General features: G+C 47.5%; 4 protein-coding genes across 4 annotated transcripts; 2 read left to right on the top strand and 2 right to left on the bottom strand.

Moving 5' to 3' along the window:
* Positions 1–103: 103 nt before the first annotated feature.
* ARB_05062 (ammonium transporter MepA) lies at positions 104–1,990 on the top strand (the record flags this gene model as incomplete). Its single annotated transcript, XM_003016723.1, has 4 exons — positions 104–203; positions 270–601; positions 667–1,258; positions 1,323–1,990. 4 exons carry the CDS (start codon positions 104–106, stop codon positions 1,988–1,990), a joined length of 1,692 nt encoding a protein of 563 aa, XP_003016769.1.
* A 428-nt stretch (positions 1,991–2,418) lies between these two features.
* Positions 2,419–5,660, bottom strand: ARB_05061 (uncharacterized protein; the record flags this gene model as incomplete). The annotated part of the gene is made up of 2 exons (XM_003016722.1): positions 2,419–3,038; positions 3,098–5,660. The coding sequence occupies 2 exons, from the start codon at positions 5,658–5,660 to the stop codon at positions 2,419–2,421; spliced, it is 3,183 nt and encodes a 1,060-aa protein (XP_003016768.1).
* A 957-nt stretch (positions 5,661–6,617) lies between these two features.
* MCD1 (cohesin complex subunit) lies at positions 6,618–8,485 on the top strand (the record flags this gene model as incomplete). The annotated part of the gene is made up of 2 exons (XM_003016721.1): positions 6,618–6,881; positions 6,941–8,485. 2 exons carry the CDS (start codon positions 6,618–6,620, stop codon positions 8,483–8,485), a joined length of 1,809 nt encoding a protein of 602 aa, XP_003016767.1.
* A 4,638-nt stretch (positions 8,486–13,123) lies between these two features.
* Positions 13,124–13,810, bottom strand: ARB_05059 (uncharacterized protein; the record flags this gene model as incomplete). Its single annotated transcript, XM_003016720.1, has 2 exons — positions 13,124–13,493; positions 13,596–13,810. The coding sequence occupies 2 exons, from the start codon at positions 13,808–13,810 to the stop codon at positions 13,124–13,126; spliced, it is 585 nt and encodes a 194-aa protein (XP_003016766.1).
* Between the last annotated feature and the right edge of the window lie 253 nt (positions 13,811–14,063).

The following is a 14,063-nucleotide window of genomic DNA, read 5'->3' as shown; positions in this document are numbered from 1 at the left end:
TATCTTAGCCCTATATATCTCCCCATACAAATAGATATACAAATAATATTACTCCTTCACTTTATCCCAAAAATCAATACCAGGGTAAGCCGCAGGACTGAAGATGCCGGCTCCTTTTGCCCCTGATTATGCTTCCTATAACTGGACTGGCTCTCCGTCCAACTTCAGCCTCTCCACAGATCCAGTTCTAGGTGGTGACTCGCGTGAGTGCCTACTCTATACCTGAGGAGCTGTGTTTTCCCCCTTCCTTTCTAACACGCAGTGCATAGGAGTTGAAAATGTCAACAAATGGTTTCAACCAGGCGACCAGGCCTATATCTTGGTAGCCTCCGCCATGGTTATGGTCATGGTCCCCGGACTCGGTTTCCTATACTCTGGACTTGCCCGCCGAAAGTCGGCCCTCAGCATGATATGGGCTTGTATGGCGTCTATGTCCGTCATCAGCTTTCAGTGGTACTTCTGGGGCTACTCCCTTGCCTTCTCTCCCACTGCTACAAATGGATTCATCGGAAACTTGCACGACTTTGGCCTCATGGCCACTTTGGCTACTCCTAGCCCGGGCTCTCCCCTTCTATCCGACCTGCTCTATGCTTTCTACCAGGTACGATACAGGGTGCCCACCATTTCTTGCGTTCGCATCAGTTACTAATATGCAATAAACTATAGCTCCAATTCTGTGCTGTCACTGCCGCTATAGTCATGGGTGCCGTGGCAGAACGAGGACGCCTGTTACCTGCCTTGGTTTTCATTTTCTTCTGGGCTACTCTTGTCTACTGCCCGATCACTTGCTGGATCTGGAATCCCAATGGCTGGGCTTTCAAATACGGTGTCATGGACTATGCCGGAGGTGGGCCTGTTGAAATTGTCTCCGGTCTATCTGCCCTAGCCTATTCCCTGGTCCTCGGCCGTCGCCAAGAGCGCATGATGATCAACTTCAGACCTCACAACGTATCTTTGATATTGCTTGGTACCGTCTTCCTTTGGTTCGGGTGCCTAGGTTTCAACGGTGGCTCTTCATTCGGTGCAAACCTTCGTGCTGTTATGGCTTGCTGGAACTCCAACTTAACTGCAAGCTTTGCCGCCATGACCTGGGTACTTCTTGACTGGCGTCTTTCAAAGAAGTGGTCGATGGTCGGATGGTGCTCAGGTACTATTTCTGGTCTTGTTGCTGCCACTCCTGCATCGGGCTTCATCCCGCCCTGGGCAAGCGTCATTCTCGGGGTTGTCACTGGGTTTGTTTCCAACTACAGCACCAAGAGTAAGTCATCTTTCATTCAATCATACACCAATTTTCTACAGCATCTAGATTCTAACTTTCATAGTAAAATACTGGATGGGTATCGATGATTCTATGGACGTGTTTGCCGAACACGGAGTTGCCGGTATTGTCGGACTATTGTTCAACGCCCTCTTCGGAAGTGATGCCATCGTAGGCCTCGACGGGGTCAATGTTGGTGCTAAAAATCCAACCACCGGAACCGCAGTTGGTGGCTGGATCATCCATAACTATCGCCAACTATACATCCAACTAGCCTACATAGTCGCCACAGCAGCCTACACCTTCGTCGTATCCGCCTTAATCGCCTACGCTATCAACATCATCCCCGGCCTTAAGCTACGCGCCTCCGAACAAGCAGAGCTCCTCGGTATGGACGATGACCAGCTCGGCGAATTCGCATACGATTATGTAGAAGTACGCCGTGACTATCTTGCATGGACTCCTCAGAAGAACGATCAGGTACAAGACGTCAATGTGTCCCGAGCCAATCTCTACGGTTGTGGTGAACATAGTGGCATGTTCTCGAACCCTGGACAAGAAACTAAGAGTCAGCCCATTTCCTCCCCTACTCCATCAAAGTCTTCTTCTCAGACCAACCTCCGAGATGTGACTGCAGTGCCTTCGGTTGTAGGTGCGCCTGACCACCCTTCCGCCGAGCATGGCGAAACAGTTGAGACCGTCGATGCCGAGTTAAGTGAAAAGCCTCGGTAGCCTCTCGCTCAGCCGTTCATTAAACATGTTCATGGAGTTTTACGATTCGACTCGAGATACCCTCTATTTTCCTACCATACCACCAGTCAGGCTCTTGTTTTTTTCAGCGTAAGGGGTTAGATGGCGTTTTATCAGCATCGGGTTTCTGTCTCAATTATTCATCGAAAACGGAATAGGTACCATTAATAAATATTCCATTTGTTCTGACATCACCATTATTGACATTAATATATGCATGCCGCTGTGATAAACCACCCTTAATATTTCCGAACAATAGAATAGGTAAATGTCTGTCGCTCTATATGTATACATGCCAGCCACAAAGCCCAAGTATGCCTCCCAATTAATAAAACGTAAAAAAAAGAACTACAGAGAACGAAAAAGGCGAGAAACATAAAGTATCTTCCTGATCATACGGCTTATAACCTCTATACGTTTCCGCTGTACCCAATAATAGAAGAAAGAGTTCCTGTAGAGGATGATGCCGGAACTCCCATGCCGCTGACTTTCCTCTTCCACAGAAGATACTTCCGGACTTCATCGGCCCAAAAGACAGAGCTAGAAATACATACCAAACAAAACAGATCCCAAAAACCCAAGCCTTCTGTCTGGAAGATTCCCTGTAGAATAGGCAAGTAGATAACGCAAGCTTGGCCGAAAAGAGATCCTAGAACTGCGTAGTTGAACATTTTATTGCCAGTCAGAGATATTTCGCCGCGTAGCAGTGACTTTGACTCGGATCGGCAAGTGAGAGCATTGAACATGTCAAACAGGACGAAGCAGGTGAACGTCATAGTGGTATCACGGCGAGTGACTACGCGAGAATGCACACCCGAAATCTCGTCAGTGTGGTCGGCCATTTGGTGAACATATACGGCAAGCGTGCCAACCATGATGAAGCATGCCGAGGTTAAGACACGGCGGATGAGAGGTTTGGTGAGAACACGAGCATGTTTGGACCGCGGCGGTCGGACCATGATTGATGGATCAACTGGCTCTACTCCAAGGGATTGAGCGGGTGGGCCATCCATGAGAATGTCTGATTGAGCTGTTAGTGACGTAGTCCCCGGAATTGTGAGATGAATGCATCATGGCGTAAAAACTCACTGATCCATAAGATTTGCATGGCATTAAGAGGATTCTTGAAGCCCAGTCCAGTACTGAGCAGAACCAGACTTAACGCAGCCACGCTGGTACTCAACTGGAACGTGATGAAGTTCTGAATGTTATAGAATATTCCTTTTCCTTGTTCAATCGCTCGTAATATCGTAGAGAAATCGTCGTCCGTCAAGATCATGTCTGCCGCCTCCTTGGCAACGTCGGTGCCTAATTTACCCATAGATATGCCAATATCTGCCTTTTTCAACGCTGGCGCGTCGTTGACTCCATCACCTGTCATTGCGACAACATCACCGCGCGATTGAAGCGCTTTAACTATCTTCATCTTGTGTTCAGGGCTTGTTCTTGCAAATATCGATGTCCCGGAAATTGTCTGTGCCAATTCTTCAGTGTTCATATGATCAATCTCATCGCCTCGAAGGACAGGCCTTGCGCCTGAGGAGGAATTAATAGGCATCCCGAGTTTCTTTGCAATGGCAACGGCTGTAGTTTCCGCATCGCCGGTGATCATGATAACCTTGACTCCACCCGCCATGAGGCGTCGGATAGACTTATGAACATCCTTTCTAGGAGGGTCATTCATACCGACAAGACCGGAGAATATGAGACCTGTATAGCGCTTCTCGTCATTGCTTGCCGTGTGCTTAGAAGTGGCATTTTGGCTCCTGATCGGCCCGCTGGCAAAGCCAAGGACTCGGAGGCCTTCTTGAGCCATTGATTCCGCGGCTGCTTTGGCGTCTTTCCGTCGTTGCTCATCCAAAATAACTTCGCGTCCATCTTTAGTAAGGTAGGTGTCACATCTTTTTAGAACCTCTTCCACGGCGCCCTTTATATATGCCATATCCGAGCCGCTGTGGCTGATGGCATTATCAGTTGAATTTGCACTTGCTACAATAACTCCCATCCATTTTCGCTCAGAACTGAATGGAGTCTCCGAAATCCTGCCACTGATGACATCGCGAACATCATCCTCACCAAGCATATCTAGCATATCGAGAATGGCAACGTCAGTTGGTTGGCCAACCCATCGGCTTTTCACAGCGCCTGAAGAACTATCCATCGTGGAAGATAGGACAGCAGCTGAGGCAGCAGTTGCTGGTGAATTTGCATGGGCCCTCGATAACCGGCTATTGTTCGCAATATTACCAACCCGCATAATTGTTCTCGCGGCTGGAGTAAGGTTGAGTGCGGTATGTTCCTTGTTAACTTCAAATGGCTCATCGTTATCAAAATGCCACATTTTTGTCACGGTCATATGGTTCAATGTTAGGGTACCAGTCTTGTCACTGCACACGACGTTGACGGAGCCCAAAGTTTCCACACTGGGTAGTCGTCTCACTATCGCACCACGGTTGGCCATTCTCAGGACACCAAGCGCCAGAGTAACAGTCACAATGATCGGGAGGCCCTCGGGGATGGCAGCCACAGCAAGGGACACTCCTATCGTAAACATATCCAGCAATTTTCGACCTTGAATTAACCCAATCACCACAATTATGCCAATTACAATGAATGACATGTAGCTCAGTTCTTGACCGAGCCGGTCCATCGAAAGCTGTAACGGTGTTCTAGGGCTTTCAATATCCTGCAGTGAAGCGGATATGCTTCCAAACTCCGTGTTTGGCCCGGTGGCTATGACAATCCCTTGGCCATGCCCTGATCTCACCAATGTCCCCATAAAGGCTATGTTATGTTGTTCATTTAATCGAAGATCTGTGCCAACCGTTCCAGCGGCGGGCGAATCATAAAAGGGGGAAATTTTGCCATCTTGAAGTTGCTTTGGTGGTTGTCCTAGGGAATTTGAGACTTTGTGTACAGGTTCGTTTTCTCCCGTTAGATTCGATTCATCTATCGTAAGATCTGCTGCAGAGGTAATTCGAACATCAGCTGGTATACGGTCTCCAGTCGAGAATATGATCAAGTCACCCGGAACCAGGGTTGTAGCAGTAACCGTTGTTGACGCCTTTGCAGATGGCCCTGCAGGGTGAGCTGGCGCATTAGTAAGGTTGACCATTTCATATTCTTCCTCTTCTTCCTTGGTTGTCGTTGGCAGAGCGCCAAATCCAGTCGTGGGAACATTGCGGATTAAATGGGCAAAATGGGGTACCAGCCGACTGAGTGCCTCCAGTGATTTCTCAGAACGGTACTCCTGCACAAACCCAACACTGACGACAATAGTCACAGCGAGGGTGATACTAACGGCATCGTCGTAGTTTTGCATTAGAAAGGAAATGGCCGCGGAAGCGAGCAGTAGGAGAATCAACGGCTCCTTGAACTGCTTAAGGAATCGTAGCCAAAGCGGCTCGGGGTCATCATGGGGAAGTTCATTAGGTCCGTGTTGGAGAAGACGAGCATCTGCGTCGGCAGGAGAGAGGCCGTGGGAGAGGGATGTGGTCAAGCGGCTGGCCACTTCTTCCGGAGAAAGCTTAGAATATGTCGACGTCGTCACGGAAGAGACGGTCGTTGATCGGCGAGTGGGAGAAGGAGAACGTCTGCCATTTTTTGGCGTAGAACTGTAGAATGGCAGCGAAGGTGTGGATAGACCGGACATGTCTAGAAGGTATTCAGCGCCAGCGGTGGAATCTGGCAGCCCCCCTTCTCGTCCCCACTCAGGCTGGACCCTTGATATATCTTAGACAGAACGCAGAATCGACATAGAGTGCCTGTCAATGTGCCGGCTTGCTGTGCGGTAGTGAATTATATGTTTTCAGCTCAGGGGCGTACCGCCGGCGTATAAATAGGAGTTGTGGTCAAACTCGAAGGTGAAAAGAGTCAATGAAACAGTATAACTTGTAAAAACCGCGGTTAGACACCGCAGCCGTAAAGCTGATGAGTATATAGGGCGTGTTCCAGCGATATCGACTTGTTATTCTCGTCGTCGGCGTCGTCTGCTGTCTCGATGACCTTTGGAGCTGTTGACAACATATCAACTTGCAAATATTTGATATCAACTTACGTAAGATTACCCGCCAAGCGCATGACCCACTATTTCCCTCTTTGGGACAGGACGGAGAAAATTAATCCCGAAACCTTATCATTAATACCGCTAGTAATTTATGTACTGATGCCTGGTATTAGTACCACTAGCACAGACACGTGACTATCCAGCCACCTGGTTTTTTTTTTCCCTCTTCGGCGAAACTTTCGCCTTTTGGATCATCACAACGCGCTGCGACAGCAACAGCGACAAAGAAACAACAACAACGCCATCACCGCCGACGACAGACCTCGCTGCTACCACTCCGATTACTCGAGATAGCTGCCCGGAAATGGGATTTTGGACTTCTCTGTGAAGTTTGGCTGCACTTCTACCTTCAGCGCGGTGTCCGGCGACGTTTGTTTTGCTCAGAACAGCACCGCGCCCATCGAACCTACGACCTCCATAACCATCCTATGACTTGTGACGGATATTTGGCTGCTCACCACCACCGCTTTGCGCAATAATATACCGGATATATTGCTGCAACATACAGACTAGCCGTGGCATTCTGTTGCCTAACTCAGCACAATGTTTTACTCAGAGACGCTGCTGTCCAAGACAGGGCCGTTGGCCCGCGTTTGGCTGTCAGCCAACCTTGAACGAAAACTCTCGAAATCACACATCCTCCAGTCAGATATCGAAAGCAGTGTCAATGCTATCGTTGATCAGGGCCAAGCACCCATGGCGCTTCGTCTTAGCGGCCAGCTTTTGTTGGGAGTCGTTAGAATATACAGCCGCAAAACTAGATATCTCCTGGACGACTGTAACGAAGCTTTGATGAAAATTAAAATGGTATGTCCTAATATTAGACCCGCTTTTGGGAAGGCCGATGCTGATTACCTTTTCTATAGGCTTTTCGTCTAACTAATAACAACGATCTCCCTACCACTGCACCCCTGCCGGCTGGAGGAATCACCCTCCCGGACGTTTTGACAGAGTCAGACCTTTTTATGAATTTGGACCCTTCTATTCTATTCACGCAACCAGCGCAGGTAGAACATGATCCGAAGAGGCCAGCCTCGTCCCTTGGCTGGTCTAGCCAGCTACTTCCAGACAGCACCCCTCAAACAGTTAGACCCGTGGAAAAACCACACCTTGAGGATGATACTGGCTTAATTTTGGATCTCGGTGAAGACGAGGATATCCCACTTGGCCACGACACAAGCATTGAAGTCGGTCGAGAGGCTCCCGCCCCACGCCCTGTTGGTGAAGATCTGTTTAGCGATGACAACCGCTTATACGATGGGGACCTCAATCTTGATCTTGGAGAAGATGGTGCCCCTCTTGGGAAGGGACCTGATGCGGATGTTACTCAAGATATTGACAATGCCATCCATATGGATGATGATATACCAATGGGCGGCATTGACGGAGAGCTTGGCATGCCCATCGAAGAGGACTCGACTGTCATCCCCCCGCTTACCAGTGACTTCACCCGCGATCGATCAGGCTCGCCACTTTCATCTGTGCGCTCTAGTGTTGTCCGTGATTTGGACGAAACGTTTGCGAACGAAGGAGCCATTCGACATCACCAGAGAGTTAAGCGAAGAAGAGTGATTATGCCAGACGCCGACACTGTTCTCTCTAGTGCTCAGATCAAAGAACAACAGGAAGACCGATCAAAGATTTTGATAGCTGAATCAATTCTTCCCCGGGATCCTGTTCTCCTTAGCCTGATGATGATGCAAAAGAACGGTTCTTTCGTTTCTAATGTCATGGGGGGTGCAAACACCGGCAACTGGGCGCCAGAACTTCGTGGGATGCTGTCAATTGAATCCGTTAGAAAAGCAGGTGACTTGAAGCGAAAGAGAGACAGTGGAATTGCCGATATGGACATTGATGCTGGTGCCAAGGTTCCTCGACTTGATATTGAGGGAGAAGAAACTCTATTACAACCAGAAGAAGGGCCAATCCTAGGAGAAGATACCACCTTGAACCTACAGCCAGAAATCCAGGTTCCCGAAGATGAAGAACATGCCAACCCCCGAACTGGAGATGACCATTTCAGCGAAGATGAAGGCCTCGGTCAACACCCAGAAGAATACGATGAACTTAGCAGCCTAGTTGAGACTGGCCCAATTTCTTTGGGAACGAAACACGCTGTTCACGTTCTACGGGAGCAGTTTGGCGAATCTCCATCCACTGAATCACCAACAAAAGGCAAAGCTGTTGTCTTCCAAGATCTACTCCCTGAGCTCCAAACAAGCAAAGCTGATGCTACAAAGATGTTCTTCGAAGTCCTTGTCCTAGCAACAAAGGACGCAGTCCGGGTTGAGCAAAGCAGCAAAGATCTTGGAGGCCGATTACGGATTAAAGCAAAACAAGGCCTCTGGGGCGACTGGGCAGAAACTGAAGCTGGCGGCGAGATTGCGCCTCAAGAGGTCGCGGCCGCATAAGTTTGCCGAGTTATTGTATTGGATATGAACTCTTATCAATTTTTGAACCCACGCACTCCTATCCCCGGCTCCTCACAAAACCTCATTCCATAAGCACGTTCTGGGTTACATGAAGAGTAAATGTTGGTGTTTTGTCATTACATATTTTGTTTCCCTTGTTTCTTCCTGGGTATATGTCTGTTTGAGTGTTCTGCTGCCATTTTGGAAACCTTCCTTTGGACAGATTTTACGAAGGCCCAGAGCAGGCGTTTCGCGCCGCCTATGCGTGTACTGAACCTCGGCGTATAGGAGTTATTTGAGCTGCAATGGCTAAGGTACGGAAGGGGGGTTTCTTTGGGAGGCGGTTGAGAAACAGACACAGTTGGGGATATCTTTGGCCGCGCGGTTGTGTTTTTTTGTGATAACCACTTTGTACTGAGTAACTAGCAAGCATAGTAATATATTTTTGTCTCAACAGTTCTTCATCTTGGAAAATCTTTTCGCCGGTTTATTTTTATCCCATGAAGTCATTTTTCTTCCGCACGCCGCTCGTCCCCATCTTGGCCGTGGCTGTATGGGGAAAATTCTGATGTGTTTCATGTTTGCACCATCACTTGCATTCTGATATCCTACCACTGGCCATCACATCCTGGCCGAATGCAGGCCTTGAAACATCCACCCCACTCGAATCCCGGATGAATAGTTCCGGCGGCGAGGCGTCTTCAACTATTAAAAGTATCGACCAAGGAAGGTTCAGCAAAGAGGCATCCGTTGCCGCTCGTTGCTCATCGGTGCGCGCCAGATGAAGCAGTCGATGTGCAAACTGGCTCGTATCACGGCGTTGATCGATGTGAGGGACGCGCCGTGATGGGTCCCGACTTTACAAGGAAGGAAAAGAGGGACATCTTCTTGACCTCTCTTTTCACACTCGCCGTCTCCTTTTTCGAATATATCAACTCACCACCCACCACTTGAAGATGATAGTGGCCATGCATCTCTTCATCTTCCCCCCTACTGCGAAAGCTCATTTCTAAAGGTGCTGGTCACTACTACTCTCTTTCACTGGGTTTTTGTTTTATCTATACCCCAACGTACTTCCCATTTCGGAGCTGGACTCCCCACTATATCAAGATCTAAGCACCATGTCTTCAGCGATACGGCATTTGATGAAGCTTCATCCACAATATCTCCAGGAACTGGTTTTTCGTTCATCCTGTACGGTCTTTTCTCTTATAGCCGTGGGCTTTTTTGCGGGGTGTTTGCGTATCAACGAGGATGTCCCCGTTCCCTCAATATCCCCAGTAAAGGGAAGATGGAAAGATGGAATACCAATTTTACCGGTATGGTGACCATTTCTCTTTATTCATCCACGATCTCCTGACCACTGTACTGAGAAGTTCTAGCTCGGGATTTCCATCCTGTCCTCTATTTACATTGTATACTACACCGTTATACGAAGGCATTCCCCCCTTCTTGCCGTGCAGCTAGCACTCGACATGACAGTTTTGATTGGGCTGGTCCCAACTATAGCCTTGTCCGCATTAGGCTCGGCCTTTTTGCTCTGGACTCCACTTCCCCCTGACGTTCTCGACATTGTCTGCAACCAAGAAAACAAATTCACCCGACCCTGTTTCCCAGAACTATACAGACTTGGCTCCCTAGAGCTAGCTGCTATCATTTTCTCTTGCACATGCGGGTACGCACCATTATCTAAATTGATACAAGCGGGATGCTCACGTTCTATCTTAGGCTATATCACCTATTTTTCACGTTTTATACGATGTATGCTGTCCGTGTCCATGGGTGGAAGCCAGTTCACAAGAAGCGACGTCGCAGACATCGGCACCACGGCACCAAGGAACGCATATACGTACACCTTGATGATCCAAAGACCGAGAAAGACCATCTGGCTTCCTACCTTCAAATTGTCAATGAGGTATCATGTCCGGCTGCAGCAGCTACCAAGGACAATCGATTTTAAATATGGAGTTGAGGATGTCACTATCTGGTGTGTAGTTTGATATTACATCGCCAACCACTGTGGTTATGCTATATTTTTCAGCCAGCATGAAAGGAGATAGAATTTGTTTGTATACACCAACAACCCTGAAATATGATGAACCCTTATGAATAATGCCTCAGATGTTGCATAGGAGCCACTATCTAGTGGCTCATCGTGATACCAACTTTAACCATCATTTCTGGTACCCCAAGCATTCAATTGAAGGCGTTACTGTGTTTAATTGTATCAATAACGCCCCTTTTTTCATAATAAATTCATATCACAGGTATTTGGCTATATCAATCTGCGGGCAGAGTGTTACGTAGTATTAAGGACCAGCTTTGCACTTAAGGTATTTTCGTCTGATCTGTGGCTTGAATATTCAGGATTTCAGGGGAATTTTGATTACATTACAGACCGTAATAGAAAGGATATGCATACACTACCACGACTCTTTCAGATCATAACTGATAGCAATTCTGGATGATGGAAAAAATGGGGGCATCAACTTCGTGAGCCTCCTCAGCTAAGCGCCGGGAAGTGGGGCAGCGCTTAAGTAGTTACAGTAGTTTGCTAGAACTGCTCCATGAAGACCCACAACCTAAAATCCTCCCATTGACGATGTTAAGATAGAACATTGCTATTGAGAGCATAAGAGTGTATTTTTGAATACACGGTTATTGGTAATAGACTGTTGGCAAACTGTAGAATTAAAACAAATCAGGTTCTGGTTGACTGAAGGTATGTTTATAACTTGATTACTGATAACTGGCTCCCAAGGTGATTCTCCGTCCAGTAATTTCACATAGAGGTGTTTGTACATTGAAATAGCCCGTCACTAATTTTGAACAGTGTATTTTGTATAGATACTCCGGGAGTCCGTGTTGTTTCCTTGCTAGTATACTTGTTCTTTCAACCAATGGCCAATCCGATATGACGTTAGTAGGTACTTGCAATGACATCATAGGGTATTTTAGTTGAAACCAAGGCATATATAAAGGTTATATACACTTAAACCACACTCAAGGTAAAATAATCATTGTATGATATCAGTCAATACTGTATTTGGTCTTGGGTATATCGTGTTGCAATCAGCATAAAAATCTTCGTCATGTCAGGCCCAACCAAGCCCGGAGACTCAGGAGTTCGAAGTCAAGAAGGGGTCGTCTCGAGGCCTGAAGGGACAGACTCTGAGCCAAAGCCAATCACCGAGACAATACCCGGTAGGATGCATCATGGACACAGCGAAAAATCCCAATTCGAACCGTTCACGAGCCTCGCCGACCAGAAGAAAGCTGGAGAAAGGGAGTATGGATATGACCAGGGACATCCTGTTCCGGATAACCGGAATAACGAAGATTATAGCTTTATGGAGAGGAAACCTGGAAAGAAGTCTTACTTTAGTGAACTCCTGGAGAAGTATGGTAAAAATCTTCGTATATCAGTTTCATTTCTGCTGACGAGATTCTTCCGAACAGTTTCCGCTAGGTTAGCTCCATGCCTTTGTACGAATAAACCGCACACCTCCCCCTGGAAAAATGGGGTAATAAGATCATCCGTATCAAGCTGATGTCTATGACGGAGTTTGCGGGCAAATTGTCTGTGTATGATTAAATTATGGGAATTCATAGGCATTAGGAATGATATTCCTCTGAACGATTCCGCTCTCATGCTCATTACTTGACTGGAAAACTGGACCCTACATGTCAGTTAACTGGTCGAAGCGTACGGTACGCTTAACGGTAAACTTGAAATTTTATTGCTGGAACGTAGCATGTTGCCTTGCCGGTACCGAAATATCCCGTTAATTGGACTAAATAGTGCAGAAGGGGTGGTGTAGAATCAAAAGGCTGGATTTCCTTAAAAATTGTCAATATTTGTGAAACCCTCAGAAGCCATAATCGATGAAACTTACATATTACTATGTGATGGCTGTCGTTGGTTATTTTATTTTGAAACGGTAAGTCTGATCCATGGGTGTGAATTAAAAGACCCAAAGTGTGAAGCGACGTTGTACGGGGCCTAGTCGGCTGACATAGTAGTGCAGCTTGAATTGGGTCAACCCCGACATCAGCGGTGAATCTAAAACCAGCAGCTAAATCTCCGGGCAGTGCCCACCCTTATCGATGGCATTAGTGCATCAGCCTTGAAATACCTACATCTATCAGCCTCCGAAAGAAAGGCTTGACGATGCCTCCACCAATCAGCGATTCAATCTCAAGTTTGAGGATCCAGGAAATATCAGCCCTTTCACGAAAACCATTTACCAAGATGGGCTTCTAGCCAGCCAGAGTGAACGATGCTGGACTACAGCCTCAAAAATTCTAGATCTTTCACCTGGTAGTCCGTGTCAGCCGCCGCTAATTCCCGAAGATGTGCCGAATCCCAACTTTCGGCCTATTTCAAAGCAAGACGCAATGCAGATATCTGGAACCAGGGATACTTATGAAGCGGTAGCCCGGGATGTCCCATAGACACACATGAGCTCTCTATCGATACTTTTTCGTCTTTGGTAGAACCTTGTCAACATCTAATATAGGCCTTGCGGAGGGTAGAACAACAATTTCTTAAAGGAAAAGCAATAACTTGTTGGGGAGGTCCCTCTACCGATCTCAGCTACCCTCCCTCTAATGATGCCCTTATTTCACTTCTATTCGTCAGAACGAATACATTTTGACAATTTTCAGCAAGGCTACCTGCAGAACATCAGTGACGATCGCATAAGAAAATAGAACCCCCTCGTTCTTAGTGCCAGATGATATATAATTGAGGTTGCTTTCACTAGTCCCAGCAGGTGAGGGGCTTTGGTAGCCTCCTCCCAGAACGATTGTGGGATGAAGCAGCAGCAAGGTCTCTCCAGCAAACTGGGATATGACTATGCTTTGTAGATGCATCTCCTGTACCCCGGGTGGACCGAGCAGATCTTTTGGCTTCTCGCTTTGGCCGGGGATATCAACCGACATATGCATGCGCGATTTCAATCCTCGAATCCTGGAATACACAGCAACGAGGACTGGGTAGCTACGGCTAGAGACGCGGGGGAATTTGGTGAAGACGCAGGTTTCAATCTCTAGGAGATAAGTCAGTGTCAATGTCCCCCAAAGTGCACAGCCAATAGGCAATACTTACCCAAACATCTTCTTTAGCGGGATTGTGTCACAGAGACGGCATAAACCATGACCAAATAAGTAGTTAGCATGAACTGAGAGGCCGCCGTGGACACAGGCTGTAGCTAGTGATGTGTTTAGTAATTTTGATAGTGGCATTTTGGTATATAATATTGGCAGATTGTGCCAGTGAAGTGCTGAGTTGCCGCTTTGGGCAATTCCAACGTCAGGCTTCATCTTCAACAACTTCCACCGACACTTTTTTTTTCCGATCCTTTGAATATCCACAAGAAACACGAACAAGCCTCGATCTGTGGAACAAAAGCGCTCCAGGAGTCTGTATCCCGGGACGGCACAAGACCCATGGGAACGAGTTCATGTTACCCGGGGAGCAAGGTGTGTGCGACCATGGACGCATAGCCGGTCCTCTTGTCTGCTGCGGCGTTTTGACACACTGAAGAATAGCAGCAAACCCTCCTTTGACGACAGC

The sequence above is a fragment of the Trichophyton benhamiae genome (genome assembly GCF_000151125.1).
Source record: "Trichophyton benhamiae CBS 112371 chromosome Unknown contig01989.5, whole genome shotgun sequence".
Lineage (NCBI taxonomy): Eukaryota > Fungi > Ascomycota > Eurotiomycetes > Onygenales > Arthrodermataceae > Trichophyton > Trichophyton benhamiae.
This window is presented reverse-complemented; position numbering and strand designations above follow the sequence as displayed.